Source organism: Felis catus, chromosome B1 (genome assembly GCF_018350175.1).
Source record: "Felis catus isolate Fca126 chromosome B1, F.catus_Fca126_mat1.0, whole genome shotgun sequence".
Lineage (NCBI taxonomy): Eukaryota > Metazoa > Chordata > Mammalia > Carnivora > Felidae > Felis > Felis catus.
The window spans coordinates 134092389-134114646 of record NC_058371.1 but is presented as its reverse complement, the minus strand read 5'-3'; the positions used below and the strand labels follow the sequence as shown (position 1 = coordinate 134114646).

Sequence of the window (22258 nt, the reverse complement as noted above, 5' to 3'; positions counted from 1 at the left end):
GTATGCCTCCACTGGAAAAGAAAAGGAAGTCAGATTTTTGCCCTCAGTTGTAATGAATTCATTTGGATTTAAGAAAAGGTAATATTCAATTGAATATTGTCAAAGTTTCTTCTCTATATTTGTCATTTTAAAATAAGGGATAAATAAAGATATTCAGGGTTGGCTAGATAAGAGGGAGAGGTTCTTTCAACATGCATTCAATAAATGATCCATTTTAGCAATTTTAATTCCACAATTGATATTGCCTTCAGTAACATATTTTGAACCCCTAGTAATTTTTAAAACATAAAAAGTTGTATAAAATCTTTCCTCTAGGGGCGCCTGGGTGGCTCAGTCAGTTAAGTGTCCGACTTCAGCTCAGGTCATGATCTCATGGCTTCTGGGTTCGAGCCCCATGTCAGGCTCTGTGCTGACAGCTCAGAGCCTGGAGCCTGCTTCGGATTCTGTGTCTCCCTCTCTCTCTCTGGCCCTCCCCCGCTCTCATTCTGTCTCTCTCCCTCTCAAAAATAAATAAACAGTAAAAAAATTTTTTAAATAATACAAACATTTCTTTACCGACTAAAGTGACCAAAAATGCTAAATAACTGAGTTAATAAAGCCCGTGCTCTTGATTATCAGATATGGAAATTTCCCTGGCCAGATTTACCAATATTAGCTTTTACCATCTAGATGGAATGCATAGACAGGTGCTTAAGACTAAAGGCATCTTCATGAACCTGGTGCTCATTGTTAGGAGAGAAAAAACATACCCCCTCTGTGTACCTGTTTATACAATTGGTTCTTATTTAGAAAAGCAAAGTACAAGTGATAAGTGGTTTAATTGACATTTTATATACATATATAAATGTATACTAATATATTAGTATACTATATATATATTATTTTCAGCATACCTTCAGCAGCCCACTGTAAGGAAAGTAGGCATATGTCTCATAGGCTGTGCCTCTTCAAGAATCAACTACTGTGAGTTACTCTTTATGAAGCTGCATTATGGTTGAACAGATAAAACCTCATCTGTGCCCTTGTATTGTTAGGAGCCAAGCTCCTAGGCCCTATGGAATGAGAGTTGGCGCAAAGAACCACACGGCACTCCGATTTCGGCAGAGAGTCTTTACTGGTGCACCAGGGCTCCCCAGTGTTAGAAAGCGGGAGAGCCCCGATATACGGGGTTACAGGTCTTTTATACCATTTTGAGTTACATTTGCATACAGGCTGGTGGTAGGCTCTCTGCTCGGTGGTGGTTAGGGTTGGGGGTAATTTCGTCCTGGGAAAGCTTGGGAAATGGAGTTTCTCTCGGCAGATGCAACTTGGAGCCCGGGTGCGAAGCGGCAGGGGACCTCCGGTTTGGGAGCGTAAGCAGGTTTACAGAAGCGAGATGAAAGCGGTCATCGTTATTTATGTGACAACCTGTTCCTGTCTTGCGTAGGGAAAGGTGGGGGTACAGCTCTCCCAGGGTACGGATGTCTAACTGCAGATATCCTGTTTGTCAACTGGTGGAAGTGCAAGCCCTGCAAGTGAGGCGTTACGGAACTGAAGATAGGGTGGGGGTGTGTTATTAAGCTAAGCAGGGGCCTTTCATTCCCCCATTTTCTTTTGGCGTCGAATGAAACCTTTCATTCGATTGTATCTGGCCTTTCTGCGTCAAATTGTCTTAGTTGGTGGTACTGTTGAGTTAGGACCAAGGCCTGGATGACAGAGAGTCTTTCTCTTATGAATTGTACCAAGCGGTTGAGGATGCAAGGTCCGAACATCAGTATTAATAGTAGGAGTATTAAAGGGCCCATGAGGGAGGAGACTAGAGTGGTAAACCAGGGGGATTTGTTATACCACCCCTCAAACCAGCCTTGCTGAGATTCGAACAGCTTTTGTCTTTGTTTGAGTCTCTCCCTCAGCTTGGCCATGCTGTCTCTCACTATTCCTGTGTGATCAGCATAGAAGCAGCACTCTTCTTTGAGGGCAGCACATAACCCGCCTTCTTGTAAGAACAACAGGTCAAGTCCCCTCCGATTTTGTAAAACCACTTCTGAGAGGGAGGTTAGGGATCTTTCTAGTGCCGAGATGGATTCTTCTAGTGCCTGTATGTCAGAATGCATAGCGATTTGTAACTGCTTGAACTGATTAGTTTCTATGAGAGCTGCGGTGCCTGTCCCTATGCCAGCTGCTAAACTTCCCATAGTTAATCCCCCTAGGAGCAGTGCTACGGTGAGGGAAACTGGTTCTCTCCGGAATCTGCCGCCGGGTTCGTAGTGGCCATAAATATATTCTGAGTCATGGTAGAAGATTTTTGGCCAAAGTTCAATTAGGATGCAATAGTCGGCAGTATTATTGAGTACCTGGAGCGAGATGCATGGCGTGAGTCCGGTGTTACAGACCCAGTACGTTCCGTTGGGAGCGGTCAAATAATAGGGACCCTGCCCGACAGATGGTATGGTCTGACTACAGAGATTCTGGTGTGAGGGTGGAATTTTCCCAATACATAGGCCATGACCGGTGACTTCAGTTAAAGTGAGGCCATGTCGAGGTGTAGTGCTACATCTCAGTGGGGCATTCGTATGGTTAGTAAAGTTCCCAATTATAGCAACTCCCTGATAGTAAGGGGGTTTAGCCGTTAGGCAGAGCCAACAGTCCTGAGTTTGATTTGGGGCCGTAAGGTTGAGAGTTAAGTATACCCCTTGTACAAGGTTTAGGAGCCTATCTCCTGTGCCCGGTCGAGAGGGGGGGGTCGGGTATCCTAGACTGGGGCTTAGAGTGGAATTAACAGGGTTAATTCCCGGTGTCTGAGTTGGGGCCCTTGGTGGCTGGACTGGGATGGCTAGCTGGACCGGAGCTTTTTGATCGGCCAATACTAGGTTGGGACCTACAGTTTGGGTGATTGTATCTATTTTTAATTTGATTTTTAGAACAATCCCCCTATCTTTTCCCGGTAGGTACCATCGGAGTCCCCATGTATAGCCCGTCTGCCATCCGAGAGCCCGTTTTCCTGAATCTGTAAAGGTAATCTTAAGAGGTAGAGACAGGGGACTTATCCAATGATGATACCCTTCTGTGCCCTTTTTATAGTAGCAAGTGTGTCCATCGGGGTCAGGTTTGGTGTAACCTCTTGTAATGGTGATTAAGTCCCAGGAAGAGGTAGGTTGCCAGTAGGCATCGCCAGTAGTTTCGCAGCCCCATGCCGAGCAGAAATATTCTTCATATCCCCCACATCGGTGGGCAGTGGCCCTATCCCTATTGTCTCGAGGACAGACATAGAACTCTGCCTGGGCTAATCTACATCTGGCAGTGGGACTACTGCATCCATGGGCAGTCATCTGCTGGATTCTTTCCCCCATGTAGGACTGCAGGTTCTTGGGGCTTCTAGCTGGGATATCCCAAGTGTCTAATCCAGCTGCCAGCTGGCAAAAATCAGGGGTAAGTGGGGGCCACCAAGTATTAAGCGCATGGTTACCTTGGACCTCCCAGACAACTTCCCCGCTCTGGGAGTAGATTTGCCAAGTCAAGGTATAAACCTGATGTGGGTTCTCCTCTTTGACAATTTTAGCTCCAATTCCCGCCCCCAAGCTTGTGAGGACCCACAGAAAGACCATTCCCGCTGGGGGTTTCATTTTGGGTTTGTGCAGGGACAGGGTGGATTAACAGTCAGACACGGGAGAGTCTTATCTTAAGAGGGTTCTCCGAACGGTGGAGCTTCCAGGTTTTGGGAGCTTTCGGTCCAGGGGTTCTTGGGGCTGCCTTGGCGTGCGATGCGTGAATCCAGGCGGCGATCCCGTCAACCTTTATGGCGGTGGGCGTGGTCAGCAGGACGATGTAAGGTCCCTTCCAACGAGGCTCCAATCCTTGAGAGCGGTGCCGCCGGACGTACACGGAGTCTCCTACCTGAAATGGGTGGCTAGTTTGTGGATGTCCTGGCCGGTACAGTTCGGCCAGGGGTGTCCAGATTTGGGCCTGCACCGCTTGCAGCCCTTTTAGTCGGGCTTGTAAATCAGTCTTAGGATCGGAGGGGGAGAAGGAATTGAGCAAGGTTGACAAAGGGGGGGGTCCCCCATAAAGGATTTCATACGGGGTGAGCCCGAAACGGTTGGGCGTATTTCTGGCTCTTAACAAAGCCAGAGATAGGAGGCGTCTCCAATCTTTTAAGCCAGTCTCTAAGGTCAATTTAGTAAGGGTCTCTTTTATTGTTCTATTCATTCTTTCTACCTGTCCTGAGCTCTGGGGCCTATATGCACAGTGTAATTTCCAATTAATCCCCAGTGTCCTGGCGAGCCCCTGACTTACCTGGGAAACGAAGGCCGGCCCGTTATCTGACCCGATTACCTTGGGAAGTCCAAATCTGGGGAAGATTTCTTCTAAAATCTTCTTGGCTACCACGTGTGCCGTTTCTTGTCGGGTGGGGTAGGCTTCTACCCATCCTGAAAAGGTGTCTACAAACACTAATAGGTACTTATACCCCGCATGGTGAGGCTTTACTTCAGTAAAGTCTATTTCCCAATAGACTCCTGGGCGGTTACCACGAGTCCGTTTTCCTTCCGGCACTCGGGTAGCCCCAGCGTTTACCTGTTGACAGACCTTACAGGCGGAGGTTACCTGTTCTATGAGGGTGCCTGCCTTAGGGATTAAGAAGTCAGTTTTTTTAATCAGTAACTTCAGCTTCTGATTACTTAAATGTGTCCAGGCGTGCATTTGTTGGATCATTGCCAGGGCTTCCTTTCGGGGAAGGACTATCTTTCCTTCTTTTTCCCAGTCTTTAGTGTCCTGATTCAGTATAGCCCCTATGGCCTTTGCCTCTTCCTGGTCTTCTGGGGTGTAAGCATATTTGTTGGTCGTAAGATTGGTTTCTTCAAGTTTTGTGGTCAAAGTCAACGTTTCTGCCACAGCGACTTGCCTGGCTACTTGGTCTGCCTGTCTATTTCCTGTTGCAATTGGGTCTTGTCCTTTCTGATGCCCGGGGCAATGAATTATGGCTACTTTTCGGGGAAGAAAAAGGGCCTTTAATAATGCAATGATTTCAGCTTTGTTTTTAATTTCTTTTCCTTCTGAGGTTAGTAGGCCCCTTCTTTCATAAATACTCCCATGTGTATGAGCCGTTGCAAAGGCATATCGGCTATCTGTGTATATGTTAGCCTTTTTCCCTTCGGATAGTTCTAGGGCCTTGGTGAGCGCTATCAGCTCGGCCTTTTGTGCAGACGTGCCAGGAGGTAGTGATTGTGCCCATATGATGTGGTGGCCATCTACTACCGCCGCTCCCGCCCTCCGGGTACCTGAGTCGATGTAACTGCTCCCGTCCGTATACCAAGAGTGATCCGCATCTGGGAGCTCTTGATCTTTAAGGTCTTCCCGTGTCCCATGGGTCTCAGCCAGTACTTGCCGGCAATCGTGTGCGCTCTGTTGGTCTTCCGGTGCCGGTAGCAACGTGGCAGGGTTCAAGGTAACCGGAGGTCCAAATTGGACGCGGTCTGTGTCCAGTAGGAGGGCCTGGTAGTGGGTTAGGCGTGCGTTGGTTATCCATCGGTCCGGTGGCTGCCGCACTATGGCCTCTAAAGCATGCGGGGTGATAACAGTTAGTGGCTGTCCAAGGGTTAATTTGGCAGAGTCCTTGACCAGCATAGCAGTGGCTGCCATGATACGAAGACATGGGGGCCACCCCGCTGCCACAGGGTCCAACTTTTTGGACAGGTATGCTACTGGCCTCTTCCAGGGCCCTAATTTTTGGGTTAGAACTCCTTTGGCAATTCCTTGTTTCTCGTCTATGAAAAGGGTAAAGGGCTTGGAGGTGTCTGGCAACCCGAGAGCCGGGGCGGAGAGGAGGGCCTCTTTTAGGGCCTCAAAGGCTGACTGATGTTTTTCCTGCCAGGTGAAGGGTGCACTCTCTTTCGTGAGGGCATAGAGGGGGGCGGCTAGCTCAGCGAACCCAGGTATCCATAAGCGACAGAACCCAGCAGTTCCCAGGAATTCACGTACCTCTCTGGGGTTCTGGGGCGGCGGAATGCGAGCCACAGTTTCTATTCGCCCAGGGGTGAGCCATCTTTTCCCCTCACTCAGTATGTACCCCAGGTAGGTTACCTTGGTTTGGCAAATCTGGGCCTTCTTGGCGGATGCCCGGTATCCTTTTTCTCCTAATTCCCGGAGCAGATGTCTGGTACCTAGTATGCAGGCTTCTTTTGTGGGGGCGGCCAGAAGAAGGTCATCCACATATTGGAGTAGAGTTACTTCTGGATGTTGAGTCCGGAAGTCAGTTAGGTCCCTGTGAAGAGCCTCATCAAAGAGAGTGGGGGAGTTTTTGAACCCTTGGGGTAAGCGGGTCCAGGTTAATTGGCCTGAAATTCCTCTTTCAGGGTCCCTCCATTCAAAAGCAAACAGTTCCTGGCTCTGGGGGGCCAAGGGTAAGCAAAAGAACGCATCTTTTAGGTCCAGTACTGTGTACCAGGTGTGGTCTGGGCTCAGGGTGCTGAGCAAGTTATAGGGATTGGGGACCGTAGGGTGGATATCCATAGTCCTTTTGTTGACTTCTCTTAAGTCTTGGACGGGCCTGTAGTCCCGGGTGCCAGGTTTTTTTACTGGTAAAAGAGGGGTATTCCAAGGTGAGCGGCAAGGTCGCAGGACCCCAAGCTCTAGAAATCTAGTAATGTGTGGCTGAATGCCCATATGAGCCTCCTTGCTCATGGGATACTGCCTGATAGACACAGGCATTGCCGTGGGCTTTAGGTCAATTATGATTGGGACTTGGCATTTGGCTCGACCGAGCCCTCCCGTTTCTGCCCAGGCTTGGGGAAAGTCCTGCAGCCAGGCTTCGAGGAGGTTAGTGGTGACCGGGGTTTCAAAAAGTCTGTGTTCGTCTTGTAAGGACACAGTTAAGACTTGGATAGGCTGGCCATCCCGGTTTAGCACTTGGGCCCCCGTTTCGGAGAAGTGTATCTGGGCTCCAAGCTTGGTTAGGAGGTCTCGTCCCAGAAGGGGGTACGGGCATTCGGGTACCACCAGAAAGGAGTGTGTCACCGTCCCTTGCCCTAAGTCAACCGTGCGGCGGTTAGTCCATTTGTGAATTTTTCTTCCTGTCGCTCCTTGGACCCAGGAGGTACGCGAGGACAGAGGCCCATTTGCCTTGGTTAAGACCGAGTGTTGAGCTCCCGTGTCCACCAGGAAGGTGGTGGGATGCCCCCCTACAGATAGGGTTAGCCGGGGCTCGGGGGGGGCTCCGGAGCCCTGACATCCCTATTCGCTCTCTTCGCCTAAGGCGAGCACAGAGGCAGGTTTCTTTGAGTTCCCGGGGCGCTTAGGGCAGTCTTTGATCCAGTGCCCGCGTTCTTTGCAATAGGCGCACTGGTCTTTTCCTACTTTGGGCCGCCTCTTCGTTTCCCCTGACTTTCCTGTTCCGTTTTCTGTCACTACAGCTGCCAGGATTTTGGTTAAATGTTTATCTCTCTTTCGATCTCTTCGTTCCTCCCGTGCTTCCTGCTCTTTTGCTAGCCTAGCCTCCTTTTCCTCTGGGGTCTCCCTTTTGTTATATACCTTTTCTGCCTCCCTAACTAGTTCCTGCAACCCATAGGTTTGAATCCCATCTAGCCGTTGGAGCTTTCCTTTTATATCAGACGCTGCCTGATCTATGAATGACATGGCCACGGTAGCCTTATGTTCTGGAGCCTCGGGGTTAAATGGAGTATACATCCGAAACCCCTCTAGAAGCCGTTCCATAAAGGCTGCGGGGCTCTCCTCTTTTCCTTGGATTATGGTCCTTACCTTGGCCAAATTGGTGGGCCGTTTCCCTGCCCCCTTGAGACCCGCCAACAGAGCCTGGCGATAGATTCGGAGACTCTCCCTACCTGGAGCCGTTTCATAGTCCCAGTCCGGGCGGGTGAGGGGAAACCCTTCATCTATTTCATTGGGAAGCTGAGTTGGAAGACCTCCAGGCCCCGGCACATTTTTCCGGGCCTCCAGGAGAACTCGTTGCCTTTCCTCGGTAGTCAAAAGGACCTGTAAGAGCTGCTGGCAGTCGTCCCAGGTAGGCTGGTGTGTGAGGAGGATAGACTCTATTAGTGAGGTTAGGGCCTGGGGTTCTTGGGAAAAGGAAGGGTTATGAGTTTTCCAATTATAGAGATCGGATGCAGAAAATGGCCAATATTGGACAGTCCGGTTGACTGTCCGGAGAGGAAACAGGGAAGATTGCCAAGTGGGAGGGCCGTTCGGGTCGTCCGATCGCCGGAGACGGAGGCGGGGGGTCTGAGGTGGGGTCTGGGGAGTTAGATCGGGTGGGGCTGGAGTAGAGGATGGGGCTGACGTACAGGCGGGGGAAGAAGTTGGGGAGGGGGAGGAGGAACTGGAGGCAGGAGGGGAAGTAGGGGGCACCGGGGACAGGACGGAGACGGGGGCCAGGGGTGAATTATAGGGTGGAGGTAGTAAGAGGGGGTTGTGGGGCGGTGAAGTCTCTTCGGGGGCGTGGGGCGGCGAAGACAAAGCGTCTAGGAGGAGGGGGTCCCTTTGGGACTCATCGGGAAGAACCGGTTTGGGCGGATCTGGAGTTTGGGTTGAGGCTCGGTTTTTGGAGGTTTTCAGGGGAAGGAGGGTAGACTGAGAAGTGGGGCAGGAAGGAAGGAAGGGTTTCACCCATGCCGGAGGATTCCGGATGAGATCCTCCCAGGTGAGGATATAGGCCACTTGATCTGGATGACCTTGTGGTCCAGGATCCATTACCTTCGTCTTAACCTGTAATATAACAAAGAGGTCAAAAGTCCCGTCCCGGGGCCACCCTACAGATAGGGTGGGCCACTCCGATGAACAAAAAGTTCGCCATCGACCTTTTCGAACCTCAACGGATAGATTGCGAGCTCTTGCCTGGACGTCCGAGAAATGAGTCAGAGTCAAAGATAGAGGAGTAGTCAGTGTCTGTCCCATGGCTGTGTCGTCCTGTCCACGCGTCCACACACGCACACTTACACACACACACACGAATATGACTACAATGTCGATACAGACCAGACAACACAGACTAGACAACAACCAAGGAGCCGCGGCCAGGTATTCAGATTCAGATGGCAGGGGAGGCCTGCCTTCGGATTTGGGGAGTATGACGAACTTGTCAGTTCTCCTCTACAAGCACCACCGAGGCGTCCCTCGGGGCCGGGGTGTGAAGGTTCAGGACACGTCTGTCCTCCTTCAACACTCCTACTGAGGTGGCCGGCCGGCCTCAGAATTCACAGTTCAGAGACAAAACATAGAACACAATACCTGTGTGCAGACAAAGGCACAGAAGTCTGTCTTCAGTCAGTCCGTCAGTGGCCCGGGCCGGAGAGTCATCTACCGACGGGGCCGGGGTTCTCCTGCCTTCCCTCGCTTCCCGGCCAATGCACCAAATGTTAGGAGCCAAGCTCCTAGGCCCTATGGAATGAGAGTTGGCGCAAAGAACCACACGGCACTCCGATTTCGGCAGAGAGTCTTTACTGGTGCACCAGGGCTCCCCAGTGTTAGAAAGCGGGAGAGCCCCGATATACGGGGTTACAGGTCTTTTATACCATTTTGAGTTACATTTGCATACAGGCTGGTGGTAGGCTCTCTGCTCGGTGGTGGTTAGGGTTGGGGGTAATTTCGTCCTGGGAAAGCTTGGGAAATGGAGTTTCTCTCGGCAGATGCAACTTGGAGCCCGGGTGCGAAGCGGCAGGGGACCTCCGGTTTGGGAGCGTAAGCAGGTTTACAGAAGCGAGATGAAAGCGGTCATCGTTATTTATGTGACAACCTGTTCCTGTCTTGCGTAGGGAAAGGTGGGGGTACAGCTCTCCCAGGGTACGGATGTCTAACTGCAGATATCCTGTTTGTCAACTGGTGGAAGTGCAAGCCCTGCAAGTGAGGCGTTATGGAACTGAAGATAGGGTGGGGGTGTGTTATTAAGCTAAGCAGGGGCCTTTCAGTATAAATCTCTCCCAGTGTGAAGGCAAGGATTAAAACCGTCTTTCCTGCAGTTACCCCGAGCTTATTCCTCTAATTCTACGTTGGACTCCAGTATTACCCTAGGGAAATCATTTACTCTCTCGGTTCCAACTGGAACTAGTGATTCTGACATCCTAGGTTTGTTATCCAAAAGTACTAGCAATTTAGTGTTGCTTGATGTGCATGACTAGCAGGTGTTATATGTGTGTTGAGGCACGTATAGCTCCTCCCAAGGAATCCAACATTTGGAAGTGCCTTCCAAAGCATTTAGTCCAAGTTACTAATCTTCTGTCCAAGCAGGTATTATCCTTGGTAACTTCCTATGCTTGACTTTAAGAGAGTAGCAATCAGAGCCTATGCCACACAATCTATCTGAGAGATTTCATTATTTTACCTCTTTGTATTGTCAGTGCAACTTTTCTGAAAATATTAGAATATTGTTTAGGAAAGATCCTTTTATTTTCTCCATAACTGGATTCATTTTCCGATGTGAAGTCTACACACAAACCAGTTATAAAACTTATGAAAACAAAACCAAAGATGCATAACTTACATTCGAGCCTGTTTTTGTATTAATAGATTCTTCCTTAAGCACACTTTTAATACATAAAATTATATTTAAATTTCTCAAACTTGCATGTCACCAGATTCAAGGCTCTATAAATATTATCACAGATCACCATTCTAATCATCGTAGAAAACTCTACTTGAATAATTACCCTTTAAGATAAAAACAAATAGAAACAAAATCCATTAAAACTTTACACTTTACCCTCTGGTCATATTAGCCTGAATAGTTAAATCTTTAGTCATATGCAATCTTTGCTTACATGTGTTTTTCAAGTATCTTATAATTGAAGAATAATAGGACTATCTACTCTAAGCATTCACAGCTTTTTTTGGTAACTCCACATCAAGCTAAGTGTAGAATGGAAAATGGGCACAGGTCTGCTTTTATGGCTTACAGAGCCAGCGGTCAGGCTACCTCTCTGGGCAGTGAACTGTTATCTCTGGTAATCCTCAAATGAAGGTTTGAATTTCTTGGGAGTGTAGGAGAAGAAATTCCTGCACTGAATGTCAAATTAGACTGGATGAAGCTAAAAATTCCCATGCAATTAGATAGACAATATTGTTTATTAACATTAGGGAAGGAGATTGGGTCATTTAGGGGAAAGCTCTAGAATAGCCACACAGATCATTGTCTTTTGATTACCAGAATGCACTCACATTCATTTCCTTCTAGGGAACCACGCCTTTCACATTCTCAGCCCAACTTCTTCACATAAATGAATTCTTCCTCTAGGATACAGGAGCAATGTATGCCTTGGCAAAACCAAGCAACACATTCCATCTCCTGGCCACTCTGGTGATCTCTGGAGTGGGCACCAGATACAAAATGGGCCAATTAGGACCATAAAATAAACTCAATTCTAAAATTTTCTTTGCAGCATCAGAGAAGTGGAGTATCTCTTATGCTGGATTGTGTACTATTATGCTGCGAGCCGAAGTTCTGTAAGGCCAGCTGGTAGAGCATGAAAATGGAGCCAACTGAGAGGAAGCAGATTAGAAAAGTAGATTCTGAAGATATCTTTTGAGTTCTGAACCAATGCATGTCTGTTCAGTCACATAAACCATTAAATAAAGTCTTTTTTGACTATTTGATAAAGCAGTTTGAGTTGGATCTTTAAAATAAAGTCTTAACAGATAAAATGAGGATAAGAGTTCTCCACTCCATCCCCAGTCCTAAGGATGGTGTCAGACACATACTAGGTGCTCAATAAATACTTGCTGAATGAATGAATAAATTCCCTAAAGGGGCTTCAAGCAACTAGAAGGACTCAGAAAAGGAAAAGAGTAAGGAAGAATGGATGGTAACAATGTGTTGGTGAAGAGATTGTGTAGAAGAACAGGAAAGGTTATTATTATGAGTTTGAAACTTTAGGGAGATAGAGAGAGGGAAATGTACTCTATTATAATCTACTCCTATACAAAGGAAATATAACCTAGTGTTCTGCAGTCTATTGTTCAAAGATTTGGGAGTTAGACTTATGTCTTTGAACATGAGTTCTTGTAAAGACTGGCTTCAAGACAGAGCACACTTGCCAGATTTAATAAGGATTACCCATATGTATGTAAATTCTTTAAGTAGAAGTTGAATTCAAATGTGCTGCTAAAAATAGCCATGTCTTGACCTTTCATCAAGGAAAAAAAAAATAAAAGGAAATTTTCTTCCCTTTAAACATGGCAAGTTAAGATCATTCAGCAAGATAATTCAAAATGCTTATGCTATAAATCTGTGGATATTTTCTTCAATACAGTCAACTCAAATTTTTGGCCATCTAAGTTCATTTTTTACAGGTTTCTCTTTTATTTCAAATTAATGGTTTTGCTCCTTTTTTTAAAAGGAAGTCTTGGGGAGCCTGGATGGCTCTGCCGGTTGAGCGTCCGACTTCGGCTCAGGTCATGATCTCACAGTCCATGAGTTCAAGCCCCACGTTGGGCTCTGTACTGACAGCTCGGAGCCTGGAGCCTGCTTCAGATTCTGTGTCTCCCTCTCTCTTTGACCCTCCCCCGTTCATGCTCTGTCTCTCTCCGTCTCAAAAAATAAAATAAAAACATTAAAAACGTTTTTTTAAATAAAAAAATAAAAGGAAATCTTTACTAGCCTTTGCAAAGAAAAAGATGTATATTAGAGAATTAAGAAATTTGATTGCTATATATATTGACTTTGACAATCTATAATTTTTCATAAGCTTAGAAATATTTATGATTACCTGTAGTTCAGTAACATAAAAAAAATAATGTTTCTAACAGAACCACTACCACACAAATATTGACAAGCCAAATATTTTAAATATTGCTACTATAGCTTTTGTTCCATTAAGTCACAGGGCTTTTTTGAAAAGATTCAAGGAAATTTTTAACTTTTTAAAAACATGTGATGTTAACATGTGCACCTTTTATTTAAACTCTGTGAGACATTATCGTTAAATCTGTGGGTCTGATCAAACTCAAAGGCCTTAAGATGAATGATGGAAAATGAAAACAAAGGCTCTCCATGACACCAGGGACAACAATAGAGATATGACTGCATGTTCTATAGTAACTCTCTATGTGACCTTAAGTGTCTGTCTTCCTTTATGTCTCACGAAGTCAAATAAGGTGAAGCACCTCTTTAAGGGTATTTAAGTCCCACTCAATTATTGCAACATTAGGAACACTTAAAACATGTCAGTGAAAAATAAAAATATAGATGACTAATAAGAAATAGGAATTGAAAGTATTTGACATTATTTCTCTTTGAGCAAATAACAATATATAACTGAAATACTGGCTTACCAGTATTTCAAAACAAAAGCATGTTTTAGTGATTTTTTTTTAGAGAGTATGTATCTCCAAGGTATATATCAAAATTGGGGAAACATGCATAGTGTGAAAGTAACTATTTACCTTCTGTTTTGACTGATTGTTAAGTTTCAAAATGTTTGCTTTTTATCTCAAAGTGTATTAAAGAGGATTTTTAATTATTAACAGTGAGAAATAGTAATTTAGTAGGTTTAAGGAGAAAATAAAATTCACTTAGAAAACTGAAAACTCAGGAGACACAATTACCTATGGAAAGGGATATTGGGGAGAAATACAATATTTGACATTCTAGCACATTTTCTACTTAATTAGGATCTCATTTATTTTAAGAAATGAAATGAGATTTGGATCTACTATGACAGATTATGACAGAGCCTTTACCAAATCTTGGCTCACAGAGAAAACAATATTTATGACATACTCTGGGGTAACAGATGAGATTGCTCCTAGCTGAGATGACAGCCAAAAGCTCTGGGCCACCTCCAGTCGCAACCCAGCTGCTCTAGTGGCTGAGGGGATCAATATCTCCACACATCTGTGTCCACTGTTACATAATCTGTGGGAGAATTTTGCTCTCCAAAATGAAAGGGCATGTAAATTTTCCGCTACTTTTGGAAAACAGCTCAAAGTACACACATTTACAGTAATGAGTCAGTGAAAATCCACTACATTATTGCAACATTAAGTACTCTATACAAGCTATTTAGAAGCCAAAGGGTCCTAAAATAAGCTCAGACTTGCACACAAAAACAAGAGCTGTTGCTTTCATTTGATAATCACACCAAAAATGAAGTACTCAATATTAGAGCTAAAGTTTGAATCCATATTTATTGGTTGATATCTAAGATATTTAAAAATCCAACTGTCTTATATTTGGACAATTAACCAAAATTAATTAACCAAATTTAATCTTATAAAGTAGATGCTTTCTCCTTGCCACTTGAAGTTTTAGCTAGCCATTTTGATTAATGTCATTATTAGCTAACATATACCAACATTTTCTAAAACCATACTTTCAGGTAGTAACCAATAATTAAGAAGTGTTAATCACAAAAATGCCAAGAGGAGGAACAAAAGAATACAAGATGCAACTAAGTCATTGTGAAGAAAATGGAACAATATAAAATCACCAGATAATGATAATTGTAGAGGTTGGGCAAGGTATGGCCAGGGTGAGATGAGGTTGCCAGGGAGGGGAATAATGTTTCACTGGATGCATCATACCCTCCTTTATATCTATACATAGGGGGCATTTTTAGGTAAACAATCCTTCAACATGGAAGGTCTGGAGCTCCTCTGTCAAATATGGTAGCCACTAGCCACAGGTGGCTATTAAGTATTTGAACTGTGGCTAGACCAAATTGTGATGAAATGTATGTGTAAAATATACATTGTATTTTAAAGACCTCATTTCAAAAAATGTAAAGTATCTTATTAATAATTTTTATATTGATTACTTATTGAAATTAAAATATTTTGGATATATTAAGTAAAATACACTATTAAAATTAATTTCACCCCATGAAAAAAGTCAACATGGCTATAAGGAAATTTAAAATTCCATAGGCAGTTCACCTTTGAGGCTCCTGTTATATCTTTATTGGACAGGGCTAGCCTAGAATAAAACTATGTGGGAAAGAAGAAAAAGATAAAATGACCATACAACAGGAAAAAAAAAAGATGCTTTAGAATAGATCAGGAAAAACATATTTTCATTAAACTCCTAAAAAGTTTCTATTAATTTGTCAGTAAGAAAGAACGATAAGAAGCCCACTGTTGGCATCACTAACTTAACTGTGTTTGGTTTTCACTCTATAAAGAGGATTTAGTCATGCTGAATGAAACCTTTCATTGTCATCTTAATAAATTTCTCCTTTCAGTGTTGTGATTGATAAGAAAGACAGACAGACATGCATGTAGACAGATAATCTCTACTCCGTGGAACCTTACTGACAATTGCAAAAAAGATTCTGATGAAGAAAATGTGGCCACATTACAACTATATATTTTATGAGGAATTGCCAAGGCAAAGAAGGACAACAACTTCAATTCTATTTTCAAGGGGGAAGTAGATGATTCATTATTCAAAACAGATAGTTAACTTCTGTTTTAAAGATTTCCAAACATTTTGAAAGAAGAGATAAATGGTATTTGGCATCTTCCCCCTTCCTCATTGGGAACTTCCGGAAAGTGTTTGTCTTTCTCCCCTGGGCTCCAAGGTGCAAGATATCTTCTTTTCCTAGATTGGCAGTACCTACAATTATCCTCCCTGTGCAATACCCTCTTTTCCTCTTCATTTAGAGAGGTGTGTTATCAATTGCCATTTATTTGACACTTAGCACGTGCATTCAATTACGATCTATTTCAATTTATCCTGATAGTCAATAAGGGGGGAAAAACATGGAAATAGTCTGTGGCTTCAGTTTTCCAAATGTTCTTCATAGACAGTTAAGTAAGCACTGAATCAGCTATGTCAAAATAAGCAAATTTTCAGGCTTTTCCTATTCCAATCAGACACCATGTAGAAAAAAATGGTGCTTTTTCAAGAAGTGGACATAGTGAACCACCTTCCACCCTTCATCTCTGTCCCCAACTATCATCATTCCTAATATAAGTGTTCAATGGAGTTATGGAGAGACAGATGATTGAGGATGGATAGATAGATAGATAGATAGATAGATAGATAGATAGATAGAGACAGACAACAACAAAATTTGCTCTTTAGGTAATGAATAAACACAGAAATTTAATTTGGTGGAGGAAATGTCCATAGTATACTACTTCTAAAGACTTTTTTTTTATTTTTAAAGGCTCAAAATCCTATAGGAGAAAATAGGCAACAATTGGCCTAGGTCACAGCAACTTCTTACTTGACATGTCTCTGGAGGCAAAGGAAATAAAAGCAAAAATGAACTATTGGGACCTCATCAAGATAAAAAAAAAACCCTTCTGCATAGCAAAGGAAACAATCAACAAAATTAAAAGGCAAATAATGAAAGGGGAAAAGATATTTACAAATGACATATCTAATAAAGGGTTAGTATCCAAAATATATAAAGAACTTACCAAACTCAACACCCAAAAAACAAATAATCCAGTGAAGAAATGGGCAGAAGACATGAATAAATGCTTTTCCAAAGATGACATCCAGATGGCTAACAGACACATGAAAAAATGCTCAATATCACTCATCATCAGGGAAATACAAATCAAAACCACATTGAGATACCACCTCATACCGGTCAGAGTGGCTAAAATTCACAACTCAGGAAACAACAGATGTTGGCAAGGATGTGGAGAAAGGGGAACCCCTTTGCACTGTGGGTGGGAATACAAACTGGTGCAGGCACTCTGGAGAACAGTGTGGAGGTTCCTCAAAAAATCAAAAGTAGAACTATGCCATGACCCACCAATTGCACTATGAGGAATTTACCCAAAGGATACAAAAATGCTGATTTGAAGGGGCACATGCACCCCAATGTTTATAGTAGCACTACCAACAATAGCCAAAGTATGGAAAGAGTCCAAATGTCCATCAACTGATGAATGGATAAAGAAGGTGTAGTATATATATACAATGAAATACTACTCAGTGATGAAAAAGAATGAAATCTTGCCATTTGCAACAATGTGGATGAAACTAGAGGGTATTATGCTAAGCAAAATAAGTCCATCAGAGAAAGACAGATATGATTTCACTGATATGTGGAATTTGAGAAACTCAACAGATGAACATATGGAAAGGGAAGGAAAAATAAGATAAAAGCAGAGAGGGAAGCAAACCATAAGACTCTTAAATACAGAGAACCAACTGAGGGTTCTTGGAAGCGGGGATTAAATGGGCAACAGGCACTAAGGAGGGTACTTATTGGGATGAGCAGTGGGTGTCATATGTAAGACATGAATCACTGGATTCTACTCTTGAAGCCAAGACTACACTGTATGTTAACTAAGCTGAAAATAAATTAAGTAAACAAACAAATAAATAAAAAATAAATACCCAAAGATCTTGTGGCTAATTATGAATGAGTATTTATTATATGCCAGATGCTGCTTTCACCACTCTAAAGATGACTAACTCATTTCAATTCGTAACAACTCTATGTGGTAGGTAGTAGTGTTATCAACATCTTTAAGATGAGAAGACAAGCTCAGAAAGTTAAATCACTTGCCAGCAGTCAAGCAAGTGACTCAGGCAGAGCTAAGACTGAACCCAAATATGCCTGCAGAATCCATGCTCCCAGGTGATGCACAATTCTGCCTCTCTCAAGGCTGAATTCAAGGGTAAGTCAAAAGATTCTTACTGCACACATAGTTTTTCTTCTAGCATTAATGTCTCTTGGTATGAATAAGTAATATACAATCTCCACTTTTGTATTATGAATAGTTTGAGGGCAAGAATCACAGCTTTAACCTGCACCCAACATGACTTTATCAATTGGTTCATTTGACAAAGCCACCACTGAGCATGTAACATACATTAGGTGCTTTAATAGGCACTGGGAGTAGGAGACGAGCAAGACAGTCTCTGACCTTCATGTCCTCACAAGTTGAGCTGGTTCCTAAGCTGCAATATGTGACAAATGCCGCCCTAGTGGTATGAACCGAGGGCCATGAAAGACACAGAGAAGAAAACAGCTAATTCTGTCTAGCAATACGAGAAAAGAATGAAAACTTAATAATGGCTTAAAAAGACATTTATTTTAAGTATCTCATAATGCATATAAAATTATACACTTGGTACAAAAAACTCAGTTAGATGAGATGTAAATGAGTATGTGGAACTACAGCCTTAAAAACATGATGCAACTCAAGAATTCTTTGGGGGCATGTATTGCTAATACATAAATATATGAATAATATATTCTCATACAGACATATAAATCTATTTTGCATACCTTACAATCACGTCATGTACAATGTGACTGCTAAACTATCATTATTTTGCCACTATATTGGAAATTTTAATGATATGCCTTAGGGTTAAAGAAGTTTCTGACAAAAGTTCACCTCTTCTCTGACATTAGTTACTGATTTTTTTCTCTTAGTTGTTGAGTATTATTTACATTGTCCTTCTACTAATGTATTCTTTCCCACATCCATATTAAGTATAGTTTCTCAAGACAAAATGTCATATTAAGAAGGAGCAGATATCTTTCAAGCCCTGAGGACAGTACTATAGCAATGTACAGGGAAAATAAACAGGGATAGTAATTATTTTCTTCTGCCTTCGTTTCTTCCTTCCTTTCTTCCTCCCTTTCTTCTTTTCCTCTCTCTCCCTTCCCTCCTTCTTTCCTTCCTTCCTTCCTTCCTTCCTTCCTTCCTTCCTTCCTTCCTTCCTTCCTTCCTTCCTTCCTTCCCTCCTTCCCCCCTCTCTCTCCTTCCTTCTTTCTTTCCTTTCTTCCTTCCTTTCTTCTTTTCCTCTCTCTCCCTTCCCTCCTTCTTTCCTTCCTTCCTTCCCTCCTTCCCCCCTCTCTCTCCTTCCTTCTTTCTTTCCTTTCTTCCTTCCTTTCATAATTGCAGAGAGGCTCACCTTACTAGGAATAGTAAGTCACCACAAAGACACGAAAGCACAACAGAAAATACCTTTTAGTTCCAAAGCCCATATTAGTGTACTCAAATTAGGATATTTTTAACAGTTAATTTATATTCTATAATAAATGAGATCGAGTCAACTTACATTTTTCATAAAAATAAAACATTATAATAAACTTTCTAACTGTATGTTATTCAACATATGACAGATGCTGCTCTCTGAAAGAAGAGTTTAATGGTGGGATTTGCTCCCTCTCAGTTTCTTTGGAAACCACTTGCTTCTAATTCAATGACATTTTAGTGGCAAAAGTTCAGAGGTTTAACTGTAAGATCTACTTATAAAATAATTCTACACTAAGCTATAATTAACCATTATTATTTTATTTTGTTAAAAAGTTACATCAGATCCAAGATTTCATTATGTGCTTACATATGCATGAACAGTAAACATTGATTGCAAAATCAAATGTGGGTCATTAGGTCAATTGTCTCAGTAAACTGTAACTTACAGAATTACAAATTAATGGACTTATTATATCTGACTACATGCTTTATTAATGGAATTTTGTCTCTTATTTGTCTCTATTCCTTTAACAGTATTAAAAATATATTGAAAACAAAGTACTACATGAAAGGCACTAAATTTTGAGTCACAAAATGAATAGCAAAGTATGCCATAAATAAACAGTTTATCATTAGCTTCTTATACATTACAGCAGAAATTCAATTTGTGAAATGCTTTTTACATCTTGTATGTATGTGAATATATAATGTGGTATATAGGTACTCATTATTCTGTCCTCTGCTAGGACTAGCTTTTACTGATTGACACTTTGGCTTCAGACTCTTGGCTTCCATTGAAAAGCAATGTAAGAAATAGCATTAAAAATTACAATAGCTAAAAAAAAAAAATTGCAATAGCTAGAGAGATGTTTTTGAGATTGTTACCCACTAGAGCATCCTATATAAAGTGCTACATAATAAATATTTTTATATCTTATAGCCAGAAAAGGCTTTACTCCTATTACAAGTTGATATGTTTTTTTCTTACTAATTATGTTCCTCATTTCACTCTGTCTACCTGGAAGCTTACACCTAAATGTGTGACCCAAATTCATTACATAGACCACTGTATTCTCCACATTCTACTCTGTATCTTCTAGTCTAACTTACACTTTTCTTTGTCTCACTTTTTAAATTTTACTCACTAACATTTTTCTATTTTATTGTATGTCTTGAAAGTGGAGTAAAAATAAATAAACTTATATATTTTATTACTGACCTCTATGACCTTGAACAAATCCCTTAATCTCTAAATTTTTATTTTCCCATTTATAAAATAAAGGTAATACAGGATGTTGTAAGACTCAAAATTGATTATTTATAGCAGTATTTACAGGTCATTTTACAAATACTAGGGCTTCTTATCTACCCAAAGAGAGCAGTACAGAAATTTGTATTAGGCTCATAACCTCAGTATTAGATATCTGCTACTGTTTTAGAGTCTCTTAAAATTTTCTTTTCAAAAACTATCCCACCTCCCTCACTGCATAGCTCCGGAGGTGGATGCACAACTCAGACCTGGCTAAAAGCATCCCATACCCCTGGCCATACTCACTAGTTCCATATGGGCACAGACCCAAGCTGAAACAAAGAAATTCATACCTGAGATTTGCTGGAGCATAGGGACACTGGCATTCTCATTTCATTGAAGTTATTCACAATGAGATGTCCTAAGGGTAGAGATGCTAAGTGGACATTTTTCTCACTTCATAGGGAGAGTACACTTTAGAATAAAACCAAACCAATGCAAAGGAAAGCAGAATTGAGAGAGACAGAGATGGTTTTCTGATCACAAACTTTGGGTCCTCTGATCCAACCATATCTGAAGCCACCTGTACCCACAAACACAGCATCATAGGAGTTAACATCATCATCTCTTGAATTCACAATTTTAATTCAGGAAAATTCACAGAGCAGAAGAACTTATTTGATCATCCTATAATACTGTTTTAAAATATGTCCAATCAGTACAGAAAATATTAAAAAACTCATTGGCCAGAATATTTTAAAATAAGCCACCAAATATGTGAGCAAAACATTTGGGATTATGAGGGAAAATCCTCTATAGTGCAGTATGTTAATCCAGATTTTCTGAGCAGTAGATGCTAAAATGGGATAAAAAGTTTAAGGATTTCATTAACAGAAATTTCTGAGCGAAAAAAAAAGGAAAGAAAGTTGGATGAATGCATTGTAGACTGCAGTGCAGTCTAGAAGGTCCAGCAAGACCACTAGGGAGACCTTGAGTCCAAAATGGCCCAGGTATCCCAGGAACTGGCTTGCCTTAGTATTCCTGCCAGTCGGTCATGGACAGGAGGCAGTTCTGGAAACAGGGAGTGGGCTCAGATGCAACAGTGGATTTCAGAATGAATAGACAGAGCACTTGGTCAATTACACCCTGCTGTTTGAGATCTGTGAGGCACAGTCTCACAGCCAACACCTATAGTGAGATATTATGGCACAGGTGATACAAGGCTATAGCAGCAGTTAAATATAGTAATGATAAATAGTACTAAGTCAAACTTTTCCTGATAGTTCAAAAACAAGAGAACAAGAAATACTATGGCTTCATATGGATTCTTGGCACTGGATAATATGGCATGGTTAGTTATAAGACTCATAGCCTTTGCCTAACTTTTTCAGAGGGAACCTGAGTAACCACTTTCTTCTCCCCCTTCTGGCCCTTTTATTTGTGTCTGCTTATCCTCCCAAAGTTAAAAAAAAAAAAAGGTTGCTATGACATGTATAAACCAAAAACCAAGGTAATAATCATGTTGTCATGATGTCAGGTCCAAACTCGTAATTCTCAGTTGTAACCTCCTACTGTCAAGTCCCCAAATCAGAGCACATTACTTATTTCTTTTATATCTTCCCTGAGTTCTCAGTCAAGTTTTAGGAATGCATCTCCACAGTCTGAACAATATTCTGTTCCATTCTCATGAAGTGATCTTCACTCAGGGTGTACTTAACAAGTATACTATCTGCCTGATAGAGGAGAGGGTGGTGCAACAGTCAAGGCAGAAAAGCAAAGCCATCAGTGAATGCTCTCAGATCTCCTCTTGCAATTAACTCTTCCTGTGACAATTGCACCCTATGGCTGAATGCACAGATTCTAGGACTCTTTCTTGAATCCCAGATTTCCATTACTCTTGATTCTTAATTCATTGGCATTTTTAATGTTAATGCACTCACCAATGCCTGTTTCATGCCACTTCCATATCATTCATTAGGTGTGATGATTTTTGTTTTTATATGCTATGCAAAAAGTATTTTATCACTGTTTAAAACTCTTATTATGATCTCTTTAAATTCAATTCTAGGAGCACCTGGGTGGCTCAGTTAAGTGTCTGACTCTTGATATTGACTCAGGTCGTGATCTCCCAGT

The 22258-nt window shown here is 42.2% G+C and overlaps 2 protein-coding genes across 6 annotated transcripts in view; both read right to left on the bottom strand.

Annotated features, from left to right (window-relative positions):
* MAPK10 (mitogen-activated protein kinase 10) overlaps positions 1 to 22258 on the bottom strand; it is a 556698-nt gene that overhangs the window by 349732 nt on the left and 184708 nt on the right. The window lies entirely within an intron of this gene.
* Positions 3633 to 9199, bottom strand: LOC123385020. The gene is given in 1 exon segment (XM_045056137.1): positions 3633 to 9199. A coding segment is annotated over 1 exon segment (5247 nt). The 5' UTR covers positions 8884 to 9199; the 3' UTR covers positions 3633 to 3636.